The sequence below is a fragment of the Onychomys torridus genome, chromosome 1 (assembly GCF_903995425.1).
Source record: "Onychomys torridus chromosome 1, mOncTor1.1, whole genome shotgun sequence".
Classification (NCBI taxonomy): Eukaryota; Metazoa; Chordata; class Mammalia; order Rodentia; family Cricetidae; genus Onychomys; species Onychomys torridus.
This window is the reverse complement of record NC_050443.1, coordinates 97,029,835-97,048,028: the sequence shown is the minus strand read 5'-3', so window position 1 is coordinate 97,048,028 and position 18,194 is coordinate 97,029,835. Positions and strand designations below refer to the sequence as shown.

General features: G+C 46.1%; 1 protein-coding gene across 2 annotated transcripts in view; it reads right to left on the bottom strand.

Moving 5' to 3' along the window:
- Nucleotides 1–18,194, bottom strand: part of Iqck (IQ motif containing K) — a 118,344-nt gene that overhangs the window by 54,812 nt on the left and 45,338 nt on the right. The window contains exons 7-8 of one of the 2 annotated variants that reach the window (XM_036190434.1): nt 2,996–3,080; nt 1,085–1,156 (exon numbers count right to left, since the gene is read on the bottom strand). In XM_036190434.1, the coding sequence (XP_036046327.1) occupies nt 1,085–1,156; nt 2,996–3,080 (157 nt within the window). The remainder of the gene's footprint in view (nt 1–1,084; nt 1,157–2,995; nt 3,081–18,194) is intronic. The other variant, XM_036190444.1, reaches the window with a different exon arrangement.

The following is an 18,194-nucleotide window of genomic DNA, read 5'->3' as shown; positions in this document are numbered from 1 at the left end:
GGGTCAACAGATTATAATTCAAGTTATCCATAGAAATAAAACATTGGTGCATATCACAGAACCATCAACTTTCGTGGGGTAGATCTTTGTGTGCCAGCAAGGCAAGTTATTTATTTTATTTTTTTTTTCTCGAGACAGGGTTTCTCTGTGTAGCTTTGTGCCTTTCCTGGATCTCACTCTGTAGATCAGGCTGGCCTCGAACTCACAAAGATCCGCCTGCCTCTGCTTCCCAAGTGCTGGGATTAAAGGTGTGTTGGCAAGTTATTCTCAATCTGTCAGTAAGAGGAGAGCATGGGCCCAGTGCAGTATTTTAAAACAAATTAAAATTTCCCATATGAATAAGCAAATTCTTGGAGGCTAAATACCAATCAGTGATCTGCATTGTTTATTTTTTCCATAACTGGTATGTATTATGAACACTCGCCACCAAGCCTAATGAATTCAGTTCCACCCCCAGAACCCACATGGTGAAAAGAGAGAATTAACTCCCACTGTCCTCTGACCATCATACAGACGCGGTGGCACAGATGTGCACTTGCACACTCATACACACACATTCACACTTGCAATAAATAAGTAAATGAATGTAAAAGATGTTTTTTAAAAGTAGGTAGTGTGGCTGGGGGACATGACTTTGTGGGTAGAATGCTTGCCTAGCATTCATGAAGCCTTAACTTTGGTCTCCAGCATCATACAAAACCAGCTGGATTTGATAGTGACATTTCCTAAACTGAGGGTTCTCCTTTCACATATCCCTAGCTTGTGTCAAGCTCATATAAAACTAGTCAGCACAGACAGTAAGGGCTTATTTTGGCTTATAGTTTAAAGGTACACTCCATCATGTTATGGAAGTTATGGTGGCAGGGCCTTGAGGCAGCTGGTGACATTGGATCCACAGTCAGGAAACAGACAGATACATTTGCTCTCTTTTTATTTATCCCAGGACCCCAGCCCATAAAATGGTGCTGTGCACATTCAAGGTTGGTCTTCCCACCCCAACTAAACCTGTAGAAACATTGTCCCACATGTACAAGAGGTGTCTCCTAGGTTACTTGAGACTATCACATCCACAGAGAATACTCACCATCACAATAAGGTTCCTGTAATAGTGAAATTCATGAACATGGAGAGCAGGGCTGGTGGTGGTGGCCGGGAGCTGGGAGGGGACAAGGGAATGAGGAGTTGGTGCTTGATGTGAAAAGCATCAGCTGAGAGAGATGGAAAGCTCTGGAAATGGAGGTGCCGGTGATGCATGTGCTACACCATGGATGTACTTAATGCTGACTAAAAAATTGGAAGATGTGGAATCTGAACAGTGCCACTGATGCCTCCCCTCAGCTGTGGGAGGGGGCACTGCCTCCTGGAACAGGCACAGTACATTCACCTGGAAGCTTGCTAATGCTGCTTTCTAATCACCAGATAGTTTAGAAGCTGCATACAATTTAGCAGAGAGACATGTGGCACTCATTCCAATACATCTTTGGTAATCCACCTTTTTTTTTTTTTTTTTTTTGAGACAGGGTTTCTCTGGAAACTTTGTGCCTTTCCTAGAACTCACTTGGTAGCTCAGGCTGGCCTCAAACTCACAGAGATCCACCTGGCTCTGCCTCCCAAGTGCTGGGATTAAAGGTGTGCGCCACCACCACCTGGCAAAGATTTTTACATGTTTTAAGGCTTTTTTTTTTTTTTTTTTGGTTTTTCGAGACAGGGTTTCTCTGTGTAGCTTTGTGCCTTTCCTGGAACTCGCTTTGGAGACCAGGCTAGCCTTGAACTCACAAAGATCCGCCTGCTTCTGCCTCCCGAGTACTGGGATTAAAGGCGTGTGCCACCAACGCCTGGCTGGCAATCCATTTTTTAAAGCATATCTTTGCTGAAGGGCTTCATGACAGCATGGATCAAGAACTCTTTAGAAGCTCACCTTTGACCTACACATTCTATTTCTAGAATTTTTCCTATGTTAAGTGGCCAGAAAAAGTTGCAAACCCGGCTGCCCACAGCTGTTACAACACTAACTGTAATCATGGAGATCTTGAAATAATCTCAACCTCTCAAATAGAAAAATTGTTTGAAAAACCAGTTACAACAGAAAAGGTGATCTTCTCCATGTGACATGTCCACAGCATTCCATGTTAACGTTTCAAGTGTATTGAGTTTGACCCCAAGATGCCGGTAATAACTGTGTTGTTAGTGACTCAGAAGTTTGTCTGCTTTATCTGAATTTTCATTTTCTCGCTCTTTTCAAAAACAACATGTATTCCTCTCTGTTTACATGATATACTACCCTTTGGTTTTGTTTGTATGTTTTGTTTTGGTTTTGTTTTTTTGTTTATTTTTTGTTTTTGTTTTTTTGAGGTAGGATCTCTCTTTAAAGGCCAGGCTGGTCTTGCTTGAACTTGTGGGCCTCATGGCTCTGCCTCCAAGTGCTGGGATTATAGGTGTGCACCATCATGTCTGGCTTGCAATACTATTTTTAGGCAACAAAGGCCAGTCAAACCCAACTTTAGAAAGGTGGAAGGTATCTGTGTGTGCGCATGAGTATGTGAGTAGGCCTGAGTTTGAAGTCAGGGGTCTCCTCAATGACTATCTTTATTTTTTGAAGCACCTTTCTCACTGACACTGAATCTCATCCATTAACCTACACTGGGTGGCCAATAGCTTCGGAGATCTGCTTGCCTCCACCCCAACCACAGTTAGGATTACAGGTACAATGCCTAGTTTTTTATATGGATTCTGTGAATATGAACTCGGGATCTCAGCTCATATGACAGGCACTTTTACAACTGCCCCATCCTTCAAATGTATCTTTTATGATAATTGTAAAATAAGTTTTGATTAAAAAAATAAAATTCAAATCCCTCTGTTTGCAGAGACTCCAATCTCTGAGGTCGATAGGTGAGCAACAGCATTCAATTTCAGATGAATGTTTTCCCACTGGCCCACCATGTCACAACAAGTCCCAATCATGCTCAGTGTCACACTCACAGGTGGCCCTTACCAGATAGGCTCTCCAGAAGGACTGGATGATGATTGCTGCTTCTTCTTCTGTCAGTAACAGGGACAGGGGGATTGGTGGCCGGGGGCTGAAAAGCAATAAAATGGTCATAGTTCTGTGAGAACCAATCCTTCATCCTGGCAATGCCTTTGACAACATAATAGTCTTCCTGATTAAGAGCCTCATCCATCCCCATCTTAGAGGGCAAAAATGTCATTTTTGATGGAAGAGTGTATGATTGAGTTAGCATATCCTGTTAGATCTGGGATTTTTTCAAAATTGTTATTCTTTCTCTCTCTCCCTCTCTCCTTCCATCTCTCTCTCTCTCTCTCTCTCTCTCTCTCTCTCTCTCTCTCTCTCTCTCTCTCTGTATAGGGGGAATGTGTATTCAAGTTTGCACATGTGAAAGACAGAGGCTGACATCCAGTGTCTGCCCTTACTATGGTCCACTGTGTTTTTCGAAACAGGATCTTCAATTGAACTTGGAGCTCCTTGCTCCTTGGTTCAGCTGACCAGGTACTGTCTCACATCTGCCCCCTATCCCAGCTCTGGGGCTTACCCACTACAACACTTGGCTTTTTACATGGGTCCTGGGAATCTGAACTTGGGTCCCCAGCTTGCAGAACAAGCACTGTACCAGCTGAGCCACTTCCCAGGTCCAGGCAGTGTGTGCTCTTAAATCAGGGCTAGCCCATTCTTCCTTTGAAGGACTTGGGCTACATGTAGCACGAATTGTTAGAGGGTCTTATTAATAAAATCAAACCCCGAGCCAGGTATTGGGGTGAGTGCTGGAAGATCAGAGAAGCAGAACAAGCCACAACTACCTCACCTAGACAATTCCTCAGCTGATCCTGTTTCCTCAGACTGGAAGCTTCTGAGTCCTCATCCAAATGAATCTCAGCTGAACTGTGCTGCTCAAAAGCCTAAAAGCTTAACCAGCCTAGTTCTTGGTCCTTATGCCTTAAATACCTTTCTGCATCCTGCTATCATTTCCTGGGATTAAAGGCTCTTGTAACCACATCTGGCTGTTTCCAGTGTGGCCTTGAATTCACAGAGATCCAAGAGGATCTCTGCCTCTGGGATGCTACGATTAAAGGCATGTGTGCCACCATTTTCTGGCCTCTATATCTAGTGGCTGTTCTGTCCTCTGACCCCAGATAAGTTTATTAGGGTGGACAATATTTTGGGGAACACAGTATCACCACAACTACACGTTGGTCTTGAAGATGCAACATCCATGTCATCACCACAAGACTACACTGACATAGCACAAGAGACAGAACACCAGCCTTTGTGGGCAACATTGTAACTTAAGCAGTGCCTGAACCAGCTTGGTAGCTCACACACACAATCCAACCATTTAAGAGATGAAGTGGGAAGAGCCTAGGTTCAAGTCAACTTTGCTACATATCAACTTTGAGGCTATGTGAGACCTCTCAAAACAAAAACTCAAAGTAGTGGCAGGGAGCTGGGAAGTGCTCAGTGATTGAGCATGGGCCAGCCTAGCGTGCACAAGGCTTGGGTTCAACCTCCAGGACAGAAAGAAAAAGGGAAGGGGAGACAGGGAGAGAGAGAGAACCTTGATACAGTATGTTTGGGTGAATAAATGCTTTTAGATTATTCCGAAACGGAAGTCAAAGCCAGGAAGACAGTGTGGTTCCTGAGACCCCGTCTAGGGGTGTAGTGTCACAGCAGGCTCTGGCTTTCTCACTGGCTGGCTGTCCTCCAGTGGAGAGATGAAGTAGACATTTCTATAGAGATAATCAGCCCCTGCAAACACAGCTTTGGGAGAACCTTTCTCTAATGTTCACTTTCCACTTTTAGACTCATCAGACAGTCTTTTGTTTGCTGTTTCTGGTTTTGCCTCTTCTTGCCTAAGAGCTGCTTTTCTGGCTGCAATGCTCTGCCCCTGCTTTCCACATGCAGTGTCCTGCTCATCCATTCCTACACTGTCCATATGCTAGAAATCAGTGGTGTGTCATGACCACATCATATCCCTGGAGTGACTGCCCCTCACTAGTTAAAATGGCTTCCAGAGACCTTGGCGTTTCTAAGGAGACCTTGGTCTGGCGGCAGTGAACTTAGAGAATAACACTGTAACGTACCAACACCAGCAGATACTTGCTGCACACCTTCTGGCCCCAGACTCACCAAGCCTGTTTCCAAGTCCCAGCCAACCTGGCCTTTCAGCGCCTCTGAAAAAGTGCCTCCAGAGCCCTAAGGTACCAGGACAGCTGAGCAGGTTCTCTCTTCTCCAGGATGCCCAACAGAAGAGATGCAGGGCCCTACATCCCAGCCTGTGATCTGCTTACTCAGTCCTGATCCACGATGTGGGGCCACATCTGCCCTAAGATGAGGACACCTTTCCTTCATTTGTTCCAATGTGCCTGAGGGCTGGCTGTTAGGAGTGAACCAGGAGAAAAGCAGACACCCTTTCCTCCTGGTTCACTCCTAGGCCTCTTCTGATTTCCACTCAAATGATATTTAAAACATCCTTTGGTTAAGTTGGGGGTCTACCTATTATTCTTCCTAGCTCTTGGCTCAATTTGGAAACAAATCTGTGTGCTTGTCTGATGAAGGTCCTTATCTCCAGAACTGAAAGCCATAGGCACACAGCCTGGTCTCCTGTTTGCTCCTCTTGGTACTGGCACTTTGAACAGCACAGGCATGCAGCAGGCACTCAATAGCTGTGGAGGCTGGCCACTGTGATCAGATATCTACAGAAACAACTTAAGGGAGGGGATACATATTTTGGCCCATGGTTTCAGAAGGGTTTCAGTTCCTCATGGTGGGGAGTGCATGAAGTCCTTGGCCATGTGAATGTGTGGTGGAGAGCCCTCATATCTAAGCAGAGAGCTAGAATGAGACCAGGGCTAATGCTAAGGGTTACTTTCACCAGCCAGGCCACACCTCTTAAAGGTCCCAGAGCCTTCCAAATAGCACCACAAGCATGGTGTCCAGTATCCATAAGATGAACCTGTGGGTACATTTCAGACCAAAACACCAACAGCCTGGCTGTGTGCTAAGTGTTGCGTGGCACATGACTTCATCGAATCTTTACACCAGAAACAAGGGCTGCTGTGACCTTGTGTTTAGGGCTGAAAAGGCTGAGAGGCATGAGGGATGGGGGGGAGAAGGAGGAGAAGGAGGAGGGAGAGGAGGGAGAGGAGGAGGAGGAGGAGGGTATGACAAAGGGAACTCATTCAAGGTCACTGACTGCTTCCTACTGAGAATGCAAGCTGTCCAGAAACAGGGAGTGACCAAGGAAGGGGAGAGACAGCTAGAAGGTCACTAACATGGAAGTGGAGTCTAGCAGCTGATGGACAATAGAAGAAAGCATGGCCACTTGCCTAGGCGTTTAAAAAAAAAAAAAAAAGTAGAGAAGGAAAGCCATAATCACAGAACACACTCCTCCCCTGACCTTACAATGACAATGTAGCGGACTGTCATCTGTCCCAGTCTCCTCAGCAAAGTTCTGTGTCAGGCTGCTTTATCACAGGAGAGTCTGTGGCTGGCATCTGAAGGGAGATCTGGTGGTCCCCGTTTATTCAGTGGCATTCTTCCCTGGCTGTAGGTTTATCTCATTCTGACTCGGCAAATGTCAAAGTACCAGTGTCCTACTGGGGACCAGACAGAGGAAGAACTGCAAAGCCGAGGCACTGGGGCCAGGCCAGCCCAACAAAGGGCCTTGTCCAGTAATGAGACCCGGAGCTGCTTTGCATCTCAATGACATGTGCAAAAGGCAAAATGAGATGTCTAATAGGCCTGTGAGGCAGTAACATGAGGCCACTTTTAGTGATGTCCCCGGCTTTCGTGGTTAAATAATATAGTGCTGTCTCGTTCACAAACAGGAGTAAGTGCGAGAGAGCCGGCGTATATCAGGCTGAATGAAAAGGATCTCCTCTTGCAGTAAAGCGCCTGGGAATTATTTGCTTCAGCGGGCCAGCTTGAAGGGACAGATGCCACGCCAGGTCCTTCCCTATCTTGGAATCAGTGCAGCTGGCCTCGGGTCAGATAAAAATAAAGAGGCAAGCCTCATCTCCAGGACGCTAGGGGCAAGAGAGATGGATGTGTCAATCACAGGAGGAGGCTGCTGCAAAGAGGCCCCTCATGGCTGGAGCTGGACATCCCCAGAGCAGACATTCTATCGCTGAGTGTCTCCAAGACAACTTGCCTTATTAGCAACGATGATCAGCATGACTGCCTCCTTTTCCTCTTAATTAAATGTATTTGCACCCTAAGAATCAGTGCTATAATCTTGAGAGGAGAGGAAACCAATTTCCTGATAGTGTGTGGATTTAAAAATGTATTCACACACTTTGCAGCTTTTGGCTGCAAAGTAAAGATCTGCGGGCTGAGACATATACCACGTTTACAAACTGGGCAGTGAGAACAGTGCTTAGGAGCACTAGCTGTGCAATCACAGAGTTCAGATTCCAGGGCCCATGCATCAAGCCCATCATCCTTAGCCAATCTCTGAGAGATCGTGACATTCTCTTCTGGTCCTCATGTGCACAGGTACATGCACCCGAGCTCACACACACATGCTCACAGGCACACACTAAAAAGATCTGGGAAGGTAGTCCTCATCCATTTTTCTGTGCAGTTGTATAAATTACAGAGTCAGGCAGGAAGAAAGCATGCTTGCTCAGGATTGAACATTACATTTTAGATTAAATTTATCCTCCTTTCATTAAGTAAAAGATGAACTGTTTCCTTGGAACATAAAAGCAGGAACGATCCAGATAGAAATCCATCTCCAAAGACAGCACAGGCAGAGCTGCATTCATCATCATAAAGTCTCTTAACGGCCTAGGGTTGGGTGTGCTAGCCACCTACTGTATCTGGCAAGAGATGTGGCCCTCCACCTTAACTGCCTTACTCTCTTACACCCTTTACTGGGCACTCACATTCTGGGGTAAGGGGTGCACGTGGTTGCGGGTAGTTGTAGAAGGCAGATGTTGATGTTGGCTGTCTTCCTTAATTGCACTCCATCTTATTTTTTGAGGCACTCAAAAAATACCTGCAGCCCACTGATTCTGCTTGGCTGGCTGGCCAGTGAGCAGCAAGGACTCCATCCCCACCTCCACAACACTGGTGCCACAGGTGTGTATAACTGTACCCAGCCTCTTTCCTGGGTACTAGAGATCTGAACTCAAGTATTTTTCAGATGGAGCCACCTCGCCAGCCCCCTCATAGCCTTAGGAATGTCAGCAACTGGCAGAAGTCCAATAGTCTTGCTGGAATTTTACCTCCAGATATATGGCTGACTACCTCTTCAGATGGTATTTCCTAGGATCCCTCAAGTCCCAGGGTTCTGTGACATGAGGAATTTCTCCAGAGGTTCAGGCAGAACTTCTGAGTGCAGCCTTCCAGCACATTTCAAAACTGTGGTTAGTGGGCTGTGCTCGGGCTTTCGCCTCCTCACTCATCCCCGCCCCAGGAAATCAACAAGCAGTGATTACTCCAGTCAGCTGAGTCACTGCCCAGGTTAGACACACAGCGGGCTGCTCTGCCAACCTCCTCACTGAAGCCTGGAGCCCAGATAACAGCCTACTGAACAGCCAGCAGCTGGGCCACATGCTCCCCCTGTGGGTAAGAGAGACAGGAAACCTCTTAAAGACCAAGACGGAGGGACTTGGTTTCTTTGTTTGTTTCATAAAATTACACCCCAATTGTGGTGTTATTTAGCTCACTTGTAACTAGTCACGTGCCTTTTCTAATGTGACTTCGGGACACTTAACAATTGGCCTCCCACTCCCAAGGGTAAGCTCAGGTCAGGGTGTGTTAGAGATCGGGCTTATCCACTCCAACCCTTTCCAAAACATCATTAGATTACTGATGTCACTTAAAGATGCTGTACCACTGAGCTACACTCCAACCCAGATCTTTGCTTTTCTTTCAAAAATGCTTTGGACCCCCTTCTACTCTGTCAGTTCCAATTCTTACCCAGAATATTATTTTTAAAAACTAAGATTCGATACAAAGGATTACGTCAGACCAATTATATTAAAACAGAATTACCAAAATAGTAGACAAACTGGTGATATCGGGACACATGTGTGTAGAGTTTTTCTCTTTTACTCTTTGCTCTCAGGGGCCAACACCCAGCTCCAAATAAATCACACACAAGGAGGCTTATTATTTCTTATGAATGCCCGGCCTTAGCTTGGCTTGTTTCTAACCAGCTTTTCTTATCTTCAATTATCCCATTTACCTTTTTCCTCTGAGCTTTTATGTAGCAGGAATCTTAAAAGGTCTTATTAATAAAATCAAACCTGAGGCCAGATATTGGGGTGAATGCTGGAAGATCAGAGAAGCAGAACAAGCCACAGCTTCCTCACCTTGCCAGTTCCTCAGCTGGTCTTGTTTCCTCAAACTGGAAGCCTCTGAGTCCTCATCCCAATGGATCTCAGCTGAACTGCTGCTCCAAAGCCTGAAAGCTTAACCAGCCAAATGCTGCTAGTTTATGGTCTTCACACCTTATATATCTTTCTCTTTCTGCCATCATTCCCTGGGATTAAAGGCTCACTTTCTGGGACTAAAGGCATGGGTCTCCATGCTGGCTGCATCCTTGGACACACAGAGATCCGCCTAGCTCTGTCTCCCAAGTTCTGGGATTAAAGGCGTGCACCACCACCGCCCAGCTTCAGCTATGGCTTGCTCTGACCCATTTTCTAGCCACCATTTTTGGCTCTGTATCTAGTGGCTGTCTGTTCTCTGACCCCAGACAAATTTATTAGGGTGTACAATATTTTGAGGAACACAATACCACCACATTTTTACCTTTATCCTATATACCTTTCTTTACTCTTACTCTGTGGCTTGCTGTGTAGCTGGGTGGCTGGCCTCAAGAGTCCTCCTTCTCTCACACCTAGATCATCTTCCTAAACTTCTCCTATTTATCCTCTCTGCCTGCCAGCCCCACCTGTCCACCTGTCCTTTCTCCTGCCTCACTATTGGCTGTTTAGCTCTTTAATAGATCATCAGGTGTTTTAGACAGGCAAAGTAATACAGCGTCACAGAATTAAGCAAATGCAATATAAAGAACACAACACATCTTTGCATCATTAAACAAATGTCCTACAACATAAACAAGTGTAACACACCTTAAAATAATATTCCACAACACATATGCTTCTAAATTAGGCACCTGTAACTATAACTAATATGGTGGGTCAACTACTGTGACTTGAAAGGAGCCACAGGTATAATTGATATTTTGCCATCACTACACATCTGGAATGTGACAGGCAACTATCAGTGACTGTGATACCTATGACCAAGTCGACTCTAAGTGCTACAGACATGGGTGGAGCGACTGCCAGACTCAGAAAAGACAGAGATTAGAGAAAGTCAGGCGCTAACATCCTCTTGTCTACATTCTAGGTACCTGAGGTGGGGGAAGAGAGGAAGGAAGAGCTTTACATCCACCAAGAGGCTGGAGACTAAGACTTCCATGTGAACAGGAGGAAGCCCAGCAGTAAAGTCAGCGGGACCGTTTAAAAGCCAGGATGAGGTCTGGGGAGAGGGCTCAGTGGGTAAGCCGCTTGCCCTACACGAAGGACTTTACCCTGTGCCCATGTAAATCTGGGCACAGTGGCACACATCTGTAATCCCAGTATCCTACAGCAAGACAGATGACAGTCCCTAGAAACACCATGGCCAGCTAGCATGGCATACACACTGGCAAATAACAGAGATCCTGTCTCAACTAAGGTGTGATATGAGGACCAGTTCTTTAGGTTGTCTTCTGACCTCTACGTATGCACCAAAGCACACATGCGCCCACATTCACACATAGACACACACACATATGCACACACCACGTACATCACAATTACACACACATACCAAAGCCAGAATGACCAGGAAGTTACAGAGTCTGACTGAAAAGTTATTAAAGGGGTCTTCCCAGATGGAAGAGGAATTCAGTAATATAGGCCTGCCACATGACTTTTCCTAGAGCTAGTGGGAGCATCAACAGACCAAAGAAAGAATTCCATTTGTCAAGCTGGATGAGCCAATCGGTTTAGTGGGGTTATTTACAGGAGCGTGGATGACTCAAAGGCAGCTACCCCAGCAAAAAGTCCCACCCCAGCCTGGATGACTCACAAAAACAAAAAACAAACAAACAAACAAAAACCCTGCACTTTGTTTTCATTTTACATGTAACACAAAGGAGGGATCAGAAGAACTTCCTGAGCCCTGCTAGTCTCCACCTCCACAAGGGTATGTTAATAGCCCTGCCTCCCAAGAGCTCCCCAATGGCTTCCAATGGGGCATCCCAGCTGCCAACTTAAGACAGCAATAGTCACATCAAACACAGAGAGGATTTGCACACCAAGGCCTCCAAGTAGATGTCACCTCCACTAACACATGATCCATCCCTAGCTTCCCCTAGGTTCCCCATTTAGGTAATTCAGAAAGAAGCACAGCTGGCTGGGACCCAGCTACTTCCAATGGTATCTGATGCATGGGCATTCTTGTAGAGGGCACTCGACCTACAGTATCCATGCTAACTCTGTGTAGTGTCAGAATTAAATCGCAGGACACCCAGTGGCCGTGTGCAGAGAAATGGAGAATTGTTGGCATGAAAATCCTTATGCCCTGCATCAGAAATCCTGTGAATAGAGACACCATTTAATCCTTTGGTGACTGACTCTGGTTCAGAGCTGGATTGTGCCCCAGAGCTCCACGTGGTAAGGCTTTGGTCCCCAGTGTGAGACTGTTGGAAGACAGTGGACCCTCCAATAGAAAAGGCCTGCGGGAGGTCTTCAGGTCAATGGAGGGGAGGTGTCTTTCAAGGGTAGTGTGAGACTCTGAGCCTCTCTCTTCCTTTTGCTTCCTGGCTATGACAAGTGTGGGGGTTTGTTGATTTTCTTTAAGTTAGTATCAAAATCACTTTTAATATGACATGTTCTTCCACAAATTACTATTTAAATTTGCCCCTTCCTCCCTCCCTTGTGCATCCTTCCTCCATCACTGCTCCTCTTCCTCCCCACAGAGTACCTTTCCTGCTTTCACAGCGCTTTGGTTTAAATGCGAGCCACTTCCTATAGGCTCACATGTCTGAACATCTGGCCCCCAGGTGGTTGACACCATCTGAGAAAGCTGTGGACTCTTTCTTTAGGAGATACTGTCTCACTGACTTTATAGCCAGCTCCTGCTTTCTGGTCACCTGTCTGCTTCCTGGGTGAGGCTGCAATGTGACCAGCCAGCTTCTTGCTCCTACAGGTGGCCATGTCTTCCCCATGTTATATGCAAGTTTCCTCTAAGATAAAAATCTTCCATTAAGGGAAGTTCATTAAGACACAGGAAAAATTCTAAGGGGTGTGTGTGTGTGTGTGTGTGTGTGTGTGTGTGTGTGTGTGTGTGTGTGTGTGTGTGTGTGAAGTCCCTGAAACTGACCAGCTACACTAGGACCCTCCCTCCCCAAGCCTATATGAACAGTGAGGACTGCTAAGAGAGATTCTCGGACCAACTGAGGTACCTAGAAAAGGCTCGGACTCAGCCAAGCTCCCTGAAAGAAGACCACCTGAGCTGCCTGGAGGAGACATCCTCTAACCCACTGAGCTGCCTGAAGGCTGTGCAGTGTGCTCTAGGCTTCCAGCCTTTGTGGACCGTCACCATGCTGGGTTGGATTTGGTGATGCAGCTGTCTTTGAGTTATTTCTGCTCCTGTAAGCAGCCCCTCACCCACACTCCAGTAAGTCACCCCAATGAACTCCCCAGGTCACCTGCTTTCTTCTGTCATCAGTCACTCCTGGGACATGGGTATTTGCTCATGTCACCCGGGAAGAGTGTCACAGAAGACCGCATCATGACAGACTGCGTCCCTTTGGAATTATATCCACCCCTTTCCCTTTAAGGTGCTTTTGTAGGGATATTTTATCATGGAAACAAGAAAAGAATCTAAGGCACATGTCATGTGTGGATATTTAAGTCTAGATTGCACATAAAAGAGAAGCTACGTGATATTCTGTCTTCGAGATGAGTGGTTTTGCTCAGCTACACATTCCTGCCACGAAACCCTGCTCAACTAGAGGCCCAACAGCCATGGACTGGAAAGTGCACTGTGAACCAAAGTAAAGCTTTGCCCTTCTCGAGCTGATTAGGGTGCACATCCGTTACAGTCATGGGAAGCTTACCAACACTGTGCCCCCAAGATCTCTGCATTGAATCCCCAGGATGGATGCTCCCTCTGTGGCATGAGGGATTGCAGATGTAATGAGCTGAAGACCTTGACAGGGGAGATGATCCCAGACTATCTAGAAGGCTCAATGCTATAACCACTTAGAGAGGAAGGCAGGAAAAATACAGGGCTAGAAGAGACAGGAGACAGTAGCAAAGGATTGGCCTATAGAAGCTAGGAAATCGAGACAAGAATTCTTCCTTCAGCCCCCAGAAGGCACTGGCCATCCCAATACTCCAACTCTGGACTGGTAAAACTGATTTGGACCTGGATCCTCCAAAACAATAAAAGAAGTGTGTGTGTGTGTGTGTGTGTGTGTGTGTGTGTGTGTGTGTGTGTGTGTGTGATTTTAACCTACTGAGTTTGTGGTAACTGTGTGAAGCAACCAGTGGCAATGAATACATTCCTCATAAGTGGCAGCAATGACATGGAGCCCAGATGTGTCTGCTGTGTTGGCTTGTGCAGACAAGCTCCACAACATGGAGCCCAGATGTGTCTGCCATGCTGGCTTGTGCAGACAAGCTCCACAAACAACAGGAAGAAGGGAAGGCAATGGTGCCATGTGCCCCAGAAAAACGGCCACCTGTATGTCAACCCTCCAATGACAGGGAGACACTCTGAGGATTCAGGCATCCCAGCATGCCCCAAATCCCTGAAGCAGCTTCACTTCCTGCCTCCCTCCCAAAATAAATGGAAGAACAAGGAGACAAGATGATGGACTGTCCCCTTGAGATTCTGGCCTTGGTGATGACTGAGACCAGAAATATACTATTTTGTAAGACAAAGGTAACTGCAAGGCTTTTCCCCCTGTCAAGAAGGCATGACAACAAAATTTCTGCCCAACCACCATGTAGCTATGAACATTAGAAGCAAGCGTGTGCAGTTTCCTGGGCTACCTTGAAAGCTTAGGTGTGTCCAGTCCCACTATTAACTTCATTGTAAAGAGGCGGTCATGCCTCTGGGACTTGTCCTCAGATGCCACAGATTCAATTCTGTTTTCACCTCGGTTTGTGGTCATAAGACACCTTTTGTCATCAAACTATGGTGGGATTTCTTCTCTATTTATTTTGTTCAAGGATAGAGTTTGCCTGAAAAAACACTTTACCTAAAGCAACCTTTTCTAACACAAATGTGGCTTCATTGAAGGCCTCAGTTTCAACGATGTCTTTCATGAGCCTTCTCCCTTGAGACATGAGACCAGCAGGGCAGCGGACCCTTTTGTTCCTAGCTCAATTCGATATTTCTTTTTTGCTAATGACTCTGATTGAATCTCAGGGCAATACTTTTTGGCTGAAGTAAAAAAAAAAAAAATCGCTATGTTTCCTTCTGAAGATGCTAGCAAATAATCCCATTGCCTCTGGCTGGCTGGTTGAGTTAGGGTTATATGCTTCAAGAGGATGGTGCTGAGTTCTGAGTAGGGGTGAGGCCAGTGCAAGGTATGCCATAATGCACACCCACTGAAAGCAGGGAGGAGTCCACAGTGGACTGTACCACTGTTTCCCGTCATCACTCCTTTTCCTGTGGAAGAGCTGGGCGCCCTGCTCTGTGCTACATGCCTCTCAGCTTCTCCCTGAGGCCAGTGCCACTTCCTTCTAACACTGATGTTGAACTTGGCCAGGTACGTAACTTGCATTATTAGCACATGGGATGTGAGCAGCAGTAGTGTCTGCACTGCATGGCTTAGCCATCGTTCTTCTTCCTCTTCTGTGAGGCCAAGGAAGGGGGCTGCCCCTTCATCCTCAGTCCTAGAATGAAATGAGATGTAGAGCAGAGCCCAAGATGACAAGCACGCTGCATGAAGAAAGTAAAACTGTGGTGTAGAGCACCGAGGCATGGGGTTATTTGTTACTGCAGCAGAACCTAGAGAAAGCTGTCTACTACAGAGTACTAGAGGGTATGTGGCAAAATCATGAAAGAGGACATATCCGCAAGCACCAAAAAGTGAACTTAAACTGGCTGAAAGAAAGAAAAGTGGGGAAGGAGGTGTTTACTTGCTCGCTTAAATCCAAAAGAACAGAGAGAGCTTGGTTAGGCATGGCCAGATAATAAACAAACAAGAATTCAGACTCTTCTCTCTCAGGCCTGCTTTTTATCAGGCACGGTTTTGTTATCTGATTGCCCAAGGCCCTGGGTTTGATCCCTAGAGCTGAAAAGATAAAAGCAAAGATCTAAGTCTATTGGAAAGGAAACTCCCTCCTGCTGCCTCTTAAAAAGTTTTGAGATTATCTCGACTGAATCTGTTTAGGTAGCAATCATCATGATTAGGATTTCCTGCTCTGTTTGGACAGCCCTGCCCCACCCTCAGCTGAGTGATCTAGCTCACTAGAGTATGTGGACTAAGAAACTTGGCAAGTTGAAGTACTCAGAAGCAGAAAACTCAACGCAGAAAAGCCTTATGTTTAATATAACATGTTTTATTATAACCATGGAAAGCTGTAAGTGAGAAATTAGAGCAAAAAGAAAAGGAGTAAATATCACCCTCACTTTTGAGCCAAGGCTAAGGAGTAACCAAGGACTCTGAATGTCTTCTCCTTCGGTCTCCACTTCTGGTGTGCTGAGATGGTAGACATGCACCCCCACCCGGTTTATGAAGTGCTGGGGACTGAATCCAGGGCTTCAAGCTTCCTAGACAAGCAACTCCACCACTCTACTAACTGAGCCTCAGCCTCAGCCTCAGGCCTGCTCTGCATTTTTTTTTTTCAAGACAAGGTTTCTCGGTGTAGTTTTGGTGCTTGTCCTGGATCTTGCTCTGTAGACCAGGCTGGCCTCAAACTCACAGAGATCCACCTGGCTCTGCCTCCCAAGTGCTGGGATTAAAGGTGTGTGCCATCACCACCTAGCTCTGTTCTGAATTCTTAAAGAAATTTCTTCGCTAGCAGAAACATCAAAGTCATCCATGTTGGAAGGAAGCATTGTTCTGAAAGACTCTTTTGGTCTAGGGTGATTTAATCCATGACGATCCTTGATTTGAAACGTTTTCTTTCACTGTATAATTTATTTCATAAAGATGCATAATTTGTACATGACAAATTCTAGTTACAATTTTATGAGCTGAAGAGTATTTTTAAAGATTGTCAATGTTCTAGGCTATACCAAAAATATTAAAACAAAAATAGGCTTGGGAAGAATAGCTATGAAAGACTAGACCGAATACAGAGTCTGCGACGTTGAGGGTAGGGAGAGAGGGTGATGGACGAGGGACTGGTAGGAGAAGGATCTTTTACAGGATAATCACTAGTAGCCACCTATGACCAACGCCTCCAATCCAGCTGTGACCTCACATGACAATGGCATTGTGCTGTCGGTAGCTGGACTTTGACATCAGCATAAGACCCAGGTTCAATTCACCCGGAAGATGGCTCCAGGTAGGCAGGCTGACTGGAGGCAGAAAGTGATAGCAGATATACTTAGCATCACATCTCACACAGGGGTTGCTTGCTAAAGTCGGGCCAGGAAGGGGAGCTCTCCTTAAGTCAAAATACCCACTTCAAATCCCTTAAGTTACCCACATGCATATATATTACATCCTTCATGAGGTCAATTTTCTCCTGCTTTCAATACTGATCCCGTTAAGTTCGGGTGGACAGGTAAGGCAATGGTGAGCTATGCTTTTGACAGGGCTGACTGAAGGCAGGCTGCCCGGGTTCAAGTCCCGTCTCTGATGCTGACTTATTACCCTGTGTCTCAGTTCCTTTTCTGAAATGTGGCTGTGGCTGGGACAGCGAGTGTTCCCCCAGCACCCATGAGCCCACCCACAGCCATGAGCCCACCCACCTGCACAGCCCAGCTTTCCTTGCAGGTAGTTTGGGCCCAACGCTGTGAGGAGGGGTGGAAAAAATTAAGAACCTCTTAGGCAGAGATGGTTAAGGACAGGGTGGGGCATCTCCTCCATTCTTTATTTCCTGTGTATTCTGACCTTGCTGTTGTTTCTAAGAGTGTGGCCAACCTGTATCATGTAGCCAGGCTACATGAGTGGGAAAGAAGCGTAATGGTCACTGGATTTCCCTAGGACTCATTCCTTTATTGCCAACTCCCAGTGTTAGCATCTATATCTGAGAGCTGTGGAGAGGTGGAAAGGGATCATATTCAAGAAAGCATTAAGCAGGCTGGAGAGATGGCTCAAAGGTTAGGAGCACTGGCTGTTCTTCCAGAGGTTCTGAGTTCAATTCCCAGCACCCACATGGTGGCTTACAACCATCTGTAATGAGATCTTCTGCCATGCAGGGATATATGAAGGCAGAATACTATGTGTGCTGTGGATATCGCTCTGTGTAAATAAAGTTCTGATTGGCCAGTGGCCAGGCAGGAAGTATAGGTGGGACAAGAGGGAAGAGAATTAGGGGAAGTAGAAGGCTGGAAAGACACCACCAGCTGCCGCCATGAAAAGCAACATATAAAGACACTGGTAAGCCACAAGCCATGTGGCAAAGTATAGACTAACAGAAATGGGTTAATTTAAGATAGAAGAAGTAGATAACAAGAAGCCTGCCACGGCCAAACAGTTTCTAAACAATGTAAGTTTCTGTGTGCTTTCTTGGTTGGGTCTGAGCGACTGTGGGACTGGCGGGTAAGAGAGATTTGTCCTGACTGTGGGCCAGGCAGAAAAACTCTAACTACATATGTGTAATAAATCTTTTTTAAAAAGAAGAAAAAAAGAAAGAGGGGGGGGAAGGAGGGAGGGAAGGAGGGAAGGAAGGAGGGAGGGAAGGAGGGAGGGAGGGAGAAAGGAAGGAAGGAAGGAAGGAAGGAAGGAAGGAAGGAAGGAAGGAAGGAAGGAAGGAAGGAAAGAAGGAAGGAAAGCATTCAGCAGAGTGACTGCTCACTCACTTGGACCAGTTATATCACCCAGATGCAAGGTGACCTCTGATGCAGGGTTACTTCTACCCAACAAAGAATTCAGAATTCAAACTTGACTGTACTCTGATTACTCAGGAAGCTAGACTGGAACCTGCCTCTCATTCCAGCACTCAGGAAGCTGAGACAGGAGGATAATGTACAATTTTTATTC